An 8,055-nucleotide genomic window follows, 5' to 3' on the forward strand; every position below is an offset into this window, starting at 1 on the left:
GTGCTGCTCAGTTCAATAACAATCAAAGAAAAAGAGTTTGGTGAGGTGTCACAGTGAGGGGGCCAATAAGATGAGGGATAGTATGAGAGCACCAGGTGGCTGATCTAGGAAGCATCTAGGAAGGAGAGGCACAGATTGAAACAAGGAAGAAAAATAATGAAAAAAGAAATAGATGGATTTGCCAAGCCAGATATATGGGTTTACCAAGCTTGATGAAAGTCAAATAAGATAAAGCATATCCATGCACTGCACTATGATGTTGGACATTATTCCTGTTACTCTTGGCATAAGGAATCGTAAACCAGCAGGGCATGAGGTATCGTAAACTCCATATCATAGGAGTTTATGTAAGCTGAGCCTGACTGCATGAATGACACAGAGGGTACAAAAGGCCTCCCCGCTTTGCCTGAAGACGGGACCAACTCTCAGGCACGATTCTAGGTCCTCCCATTAGATCAGGCTGAAGTTATCTTCCAGCTGAGACCATGTTCTTGCACAGTGATTCCCTTGCCCCATTCTGCTTCTCTTACTCCCTTTCCTCTGAGGGCACTCAGTCAATCACTGTACCAGGATCTTATTTCAGCTCTGCTTCTGTGGAACCTGACCTGAGCAAGGTGGTATCTATGTCTATGGGGCAATTACTCAGACTTCACTGTGAGTGCTGTTTTTGCATCTGTTGCACTTAGAACAGCGCCTGGTGCACAGTAGACGTTAGATATTTATTAAAACAAAGAAGGAAGAAGGAAAGAAAAAGAAAGGAAGACTGCTGTGAGCAGACAAAATACAATTAGAAGGTAGCTCTTCTCCATTGTTTCTATTATTTTAACACTTTCAGGCTGTTTTCCCCCCTTGTGACATCTCCTTTTGGTACATTTATTGAATGTATCCTAGATAGTAGCCATTATTTTAAGTATGTTATTCATTTAATCTTCATTATAAATCTATGAGATTGATATTTTATTATTCTTATTTTATGGATGAAGAAACTGAGACCTGAAATAAGCTAATTCCTCAAGGCAGAAGCAGGACTTAAACACATGCAACCCAGACCTGAAGTCTGTAGTTGCACTGTAAGCTCATGATGTTCATTTTAACCAGCTCTCTTCTCTATAATAACTAAATTATACTACTCCATACTCCTAGGAAAAGGAGAAGTCCCCACCTCATCCCAAATTGTGGATTTATACATATCTCAGATCCTATTTGCGATGTCTTTGGACTTTGGAATCAGCTGGAAGTTCAGAAATAGTGTATTGTAATACACTTCATTCCTAAAGTACTTTGGTGCATCACTTTTTCACTCAGCACAACCCTGAAGAAGAAAATAGGAAAGAAAGCCTAGGCCAACAACTCCTAAAGAATGACAGGTCTTAGGACCCATCAGATTACCAACTTCTGAACCTACCCTCTTTCCCATAGTTATTGTTTACCCTGACCCCTCCCCTCCAAGAACCAATCACCTTGAGTAGGAGATACTAAAACAGTGTAATATTGTAGACAGAGTACAGCTTTGAATAGAGAGGCATGCATTCCCGATCATAGATCCACCATTACAAGCATGTGTCCTGTTATGATATTTGACCTCCCTGGTTTTTGTTTCCTACCTGCACAGTGAAGCTGACACTATCAACCCCCAGGGTTACTGTGAGAAGTCAACAATGTTATGGACATACCATTCCCTGGCACATGGGAAGTTGTCAGTGCCTTCTCCACCACCACTCTCCACACACATTGCTTCCTAGGTCACTCTGAGGTTAACATTAAGTCACCCTTGTTATGACACAGAGCCCTAGCTTAACAACAGGGTTCTTACTTGTTCTTTGTCAATAGAATTCGCTTTTACCCAGGAGGTCTTGACTTTGCAAATGGGCTTCTCCTATAGTCCACGATCCTATGTTCCAGTGAAAGGAAACTATTCTCCCAGGGACTTCCAAGTATTACTTCCTGGATATACCCAGGACCTTATTTCAGGCTCTGCTTATGTGAAACAGACCTAAGCAAGGTGTTATCTACATCTATGGGGCAATCACTCAGACTTCACTCTGAGTGTTCTTTTCGTGGTTAATAAACCATTAAGTAGCTGTCTGCATTTCTCCTCCAGATTGCCTTTATTTATGCCCTCCTTACTGACCTGCCAAATACATCTCATAACATCATTTCCTCTTCTCTCCCAGTTGCCTCAGAGTCCCTGCAAGAAGTCCCAGGTTCCTGTGTACATCAATTCTCACACACAGTCTAAATAAATACTGCAAGTATTTTTAAAAGTATCATAATTCATTTGAAACCATTAATTACTAATTCATAGTTCTCCTTTTCAGAACTTATTTTTCTTATCAATAGGTACAAATAGCACAACCACTATTTTTATCCAAATAGTATCAATTTGGAGATCCATGAAATATTTGAATGTAAAAAGGAGTTTTCATACACAGACAATTTGGACACTCCAGCTCTAGGTGACAGAAATAGTGTGGAAGACAGTGTGGGAGTAGACATAACTTCAGAAACCTCAGTTAAATCTGTCGTAAGCACTTTTCAGGGCTCTGAAAGACTCTCATTGACAATTCCAATGCTTTCTTAAGAGGTCTAGACCGAGGATCCTAAACCGAATTGAACACCATAAGCAAACTATAATAAGAACTACTGGAATCTGGTCCCCAAATAAAGCCGTCTGCTGAACTAGAGGATTTTGCAGCAGATTCTTTTGGCTGTTTTCCCAGCTTTGTTTCTATAGTCACTCCACAAGTGTTCATTTTTTTCTAGCATAAATTCCCAATATATTTGCTATTGGTGGCAGTCTGTACTATCTGTACATCTCTAATCTGTAAAATGGGATACTGCTACTGACTTCAGAGGGTTATGTGAGACAAAAATCTGTGAAAGTGTTCAATAAATATTAGTTACTACTGAAGTAGAATACCTGTCCTTTTTGCCAGATTCCACATTTTTATATCATCAACCCAGTTCCCCATTTCTACGATCTTCCTAATTTGTCCCAAGGCAATAGCATCATAAAGCCTTGAGCTCTTCTGCCCAATGCCGCTCCTTTCCTGTTAAGATCTCATAGCCACCAATGGTATCTAATCATGTACTGTTAATATGGAGATCATTTTCTTTGATTCATCTGTTACAAGAAGAAGCTATGTATATTTATGAATAATCAGAGAGTTGGCATGAATGAACCTGATGAAAGCAGTTTATGAAATTATTGGCTCTTTCCTTTCCTTTGATCCACACATAGATTCAGTTACAAGCCCTATTGATTTGCCTCAAATGGCTCTCACATCTGTCCCTCCCCTCTGGGCCAATTGCCACCCTTCTAGATCAATCTCAATTATCTCTGTTACATCAGCAGCCTAGCTAGTTTTTCTTCCTTTTTTTTTTTTTTTGGCAACTTCAAATCCATCTTCACACCACTCCCAGGTCAATATACCAAATCCCAGTGCAGAGTTATGTTTTTTTTTTTTCAACAAGGAAGCAAAATCACCAGAAAGACCGGAAGAGGACAATTGTTAGTGGTTTAAAAAACAAACAAAAAAAAGAATCATTTCCTTAAGAGGCCAGTTGCTAAGGAACTTTAAAGTCCAAGAATAGGAGAGGTAAGTGAGAATCACTTGAGAGGCTCTTATAAGTGATACATTCAAATACTCTCTTGTAATCGGTTCTCACTTTACCTGCACAATGTAATTTTCCATAATCAACCTGAGTCTAATAAAGGACTGTCTCCTTCCTGTCTCACTTACAGTTACATTTCATGTTATAATGATTGTCCATCACCTGCAACTAAACTGTGAGCTCCTCAAGAGCTGGTGCAGCACCTCGTCCATTTCTGTATTTCCAGCAACTAGCACAGGGGCTGACATATGCTAAGAGCTTAAAGAATGAATGGGCACAGATAAATACCACATGGGAGACTAAGAAATTGTTAAAGAAGTAATAAACAACTCATGGAAAGTATTCAGTGAGAAGTAAATTTGGGGTTGGGTCTTGACAGACAATTAGAAGCTTACCAAACAAAGGGAAGAAAATTCTGGGTAAACAGAACAGTGTTTAAAAGCTAATTTCTGTTTCCTAGCCTCCAAGAGATAATCTTTGGATCTGAAGATGGTGTACTTCCAATCCTGAATGCCACAGGGCAAAAACAGGCAGCATGAACTGCCTTCTTCAGAATGATGACTACATTTAAATACTTTTATTCCAAAAAGAAAACTAGATTCTTATACTAGATAGAGTTCCTGCCTATAAGCAAAAGGCCCTAAACTTCCTGAAATCCAAGGTGGAATGGCTCTAAGATTGAGCTGCGTAGGTTTGTGAATATGGATTTCTGAGGCACATCTGTAAAAAAAATAAACCACATGTACATATACAGACTCACAATGTGCTTATTCAAACAAAACTCAACTAAATAAACCAGCTTCCTCGAATACTGTTTCAATTTTAAGCAAAAACTTTTTCCCCAGCCTCCCCAGGCACGAGGCTGGAATTGAGTAAATGAGCCTCACACGTAATGAGACCTCCAGGTACCTGTTATCTGCATCCTCCCAGCCCCAGGGTGACTCTCAGAATATCTTCAGGGAGTGGCCCCCAGAAGCCCAGCTGCCTGATCCTGGGAGAGCATCTTCTCTGGCTTCAAAGACTTCCACACAAAGGGGTTGTCAAGAATGCCTGTGACTCTTAAACCTGACTACATTCCTAGTAGAGTGTGTTTATCCTCTGCCTGTTCATCCTCAGGTCCTGCCGTAGCCCTCTTGGTCACCTTGCTCACCCTGTGCCTATCCATTGTGGCCAAGGGAGCCTGACATTTCAATCTTTACTCCTCGGCCTCCTCCAGCCCAGCTTTCCTGTTGTACATCAGTGCTAGGCAGAGTCATGTGAGTGTTCTTTGGAAGAAGGACTGAAATGGGGCTCATTACCTATGGGCTGACTTTAATTTATTGTCAGCTCCTAGCACAGCTGGACAGGTCTTCATAAGCTATATTTGCTCTTCTTTCCTTCTATTTCATTTGAAGAATTGTAGGCTTCCCAGGGTGGGGAGGATGCTAACCAGATCAAAATAGCCATTTTTCTACCTCAAGACAAACAAGTTTCAGCCAGATCAGATTATATTTTAGCCATGTGTTTCTCAATAGGAACTCTACTGGTATTTGGAATAGGACAATTCTTCCCTGGGCAGAACCACCACAAGTATTGCAGGATATTTCACATTGTGAATGGCCAACAGCTTCTGCGCTCATTATTACAACAGTTAAAAGCTCTGCCAAGCACTTCTGATCTCACCATAGAGATGCCATACCACTGTGTGGGTGGACTACTACATAGGTTTTGTTCAGAAGCCTCACAGAAGACAAGTGTCTTTAGACATATATTTTAGTATCAAATGATTTTCTTTATTGGAAAATATTCTCTATTGCAGCTTTACTTTCTTTTTAGCATTCTTAGTGTAAATGATTAACAGCTGGTCATCAACTTCTTTTAAATAGATTTTTATGAACTTGAAGAAAGTCTCCATGCGTACTACCCTTCATCATTGATGTGATTTACTTTATGCAAAAATTCTCTTTCTGAATATGCATAAGCAAATCAGAATATAATTTAAATACCCTACAGAAGCTTAATGTTTAAAGAGATAAAAATGTGAAATATGACATAAATTGAACTGATCCCCTTCCTTCAACAAAATGATGTATCTGTGGTGTAGCTGTTTTTTATATTCAGGGTCTGCTTTTGCTTTAGGTGAGGGACACTTAAATTTGCTGTATCTTTCCTGATACAATTGTTTATCTCTGCAGAGTGGGTGTAGGCTTACTTACAAAGCTGTATTGGCTATAAATTTGCCTTCTAGGTTAGGGAAGGGAAAGATGTAGCATATGTGAATAAGTGTTGTGACCTGTCAGCAGACTTCCATCACTCAGACAGAAGTGGGGAGAGGGTGGTGGTTGGTAAGCTTTGCCTTTTTCTTCTTGAAGACAAGATGAACCTTTGTACTTTGCTTCTACTCTTTAAAGGATGTACAAGAGGGATGATTCACAGTCTTGAAAGAAAAGACGTCGCTAGTCCATCCCTAAACAAATTGTTTTCAAGCACCCAATCCATGCATAATTTGGAGCTAGTGAAATATGAAAAGATGTAAAAGGTATAAAGTTGCTGAGCATTTATGTGAGGTGAGGCAGCAATGATGGGGTAAAAATAATCCAAGTAAACACGAGAACCTCTGAGTGTAATATGATTTTATGAAGGGGTGAAAATGTGCACTGGTCTCTGAAGAGTGGGAAAGAAAGAAGAGGAGAAAAAGATGAGCCATTCCAGATGTCAGGGATGAAGGGAAGAAGTGAAGTAGGAGCATGCATGGTTATGTAGTGATAAAGTGAGACTATATGATTCTGGGATGCATAGAAAATTATAACAGATGGTCACAGAGTAAAAATATTTTAAGCAAAGATAAGTAAATGCAGGGATTAACTTAATCCACTAGTAAACATATCCCCAGATTTATAGCTGAGAACTACTGAACTTCAATCAATTTCAGGAATGTGCTTCCACTGCTTTACTGAGACGATGTGACTTTTATGCTTTTATGTTTCAGATTTGGTAACCAATCAATGAAGACAGAAAACTCTACTCTCATCACTGACTTTGTTTTCCAAGGTTTCTCCAGCTTTCATGAGCAGCAGATCACACTTTTTGGGGTGTTTCTTGCACTATACATCTTAACCCTAGCAGGCAATATCATCATCGTGACCGTCATCCGAATTGATCATCATCTTCAAACACCCATGTACTTCTTCCTGAGCATGCTGTCCATTTCAGAGACTGTATACACATTGGTCATTCTCCCAAGGATCCTCTCTAGCCTCGTAGGTATGAGCCAGCCCGTATCATTGGCAGGTTGTGCCACGCAGATGTTCTTTTTCATAACCTTTGGCATCACTAACTGCTTCCTGCTCACAGCAATGGGATACGACCGCTATGTGGCCATCTGCAACCCCCTGAGATATATGGTTATTATGAACAAGAGGGTGTGTATCCAGCTTGTTGTAGGGGCCTGCAGCATTGGGCTGATCGTAGCAATAACACAAGTGACATCTGTATTCCGATTACCCTTCTGTGCTAGAAAGGTGCCCCACTTCTTCTGTGACATCCGACCTGTGATGAAGCTCTCCTGCATTGACACCACTGTCAATGAAATCCTGACTTTGATTATCAGCGTGTTGGTGCTTGTTGTACCTATGGGTCTGGTTTTCATTTCTTACGTTCTTATTATCTCTACAATCCTCAAGATTGCTTCAGCTGAGGGCCGGAAGAAAGCTTTTGCCACTTGTGCCTCCCACCTCACTGTGGTCATTGTCCACTACGGCTGTGCCTCCATTGCCTACCTCAAGCCCAAATCAGAGAACACCAGAGATCAGGATCAGCTGATCTCGGTGACCTACACTGTCATCACCCCGCTACTGAACCCTGTGGTGTATACCCTGAGAAACAAAGAGGTCAAGGATGCTCTGTTCAGGGCTGTTGGTCGGAAGTTTTCCTGACCATTTAGAAAGAGTTCTCCTGAGGCTGTCAACATCCACCCTCGGCAGGAATATGAGGTGTAAACTCACAAGCCCTTGGCTCCTAGAGACCTGCCCCTTAAATAAGACGCAAAAAGACAAATAACAGTTTCATACAACTGGGAGTCTGAAGCTTTAAATGAAGTTCCTGGATGGAGTGTCATCCCTGTTTTTGTGGATAATAGACAAACAAAGATAAGACATGCCTAAATAAAAGGTCAGAAAGTAGTGTGGGCTGAGAATTTTTTACTGACCTTTTGGTTTCTTTGCGAATCTCCACCTAATGAAGGCAATAGAAAGCCCCTTGAGAAAACAGAATCCGAGACACACTTAAAATTCTTTTTCCTACAATCCCTTTCTTCCTATCTTAGAGCACCAGGGCTTCTAAAACTGGATTCCCAGTTGGAGACTGTTTATGACATGTCAAGTAATAAGTTACTGGGTGATTAGGGAGAGTGGCCTCAGGATTAGATCGCCCAGGAGACATAGATTTTCTCTCCTGGATGTG

General features: G+C 40.7%; 1 protein-coding gene across 1 annotated transcript; it reads left to right on the forward strand.

The window, feature by feature from the left end:
• Positions 1-6,529: 6,529 nt before the first annotated feature.
• On the forward strand, positions 6,530-7,775 carry LOC105715387 (olfactory receptor 10J1). The gene has a single exon (XM_012449719.2). It carries the CDS (start codon positions 6,567-6,569, stop codon positions 7,527-7,529), a length of 963 nt encoding a protein of 320 aa, XP_012305142.2. The 5' UTR covers positions 6,530-6,566; the 3' UTR covers positions 7,530-7,775.
• The last annotated feature ends 280 nt before the right edge of the window (positions 7,776-8,055 follow it).

This window comes from Aotus nancymaae, unplaced genomic scaffold (genome assembly GCF_030222135.1).
Source record: "Aotus nancymaae isolate 86718 unplaced genomic scaffold, 86718_ANA_hifiasm-v0.15.2.pri h1tg000108l, whole genome shotgun sequence".
NCBI classification, from domain to species: domain Eukaryota; kingdom Metazoa; phylum Chordata; class Mammalia; order Primates; family Aotidae; genus Aotus; species Aotus nancymaae.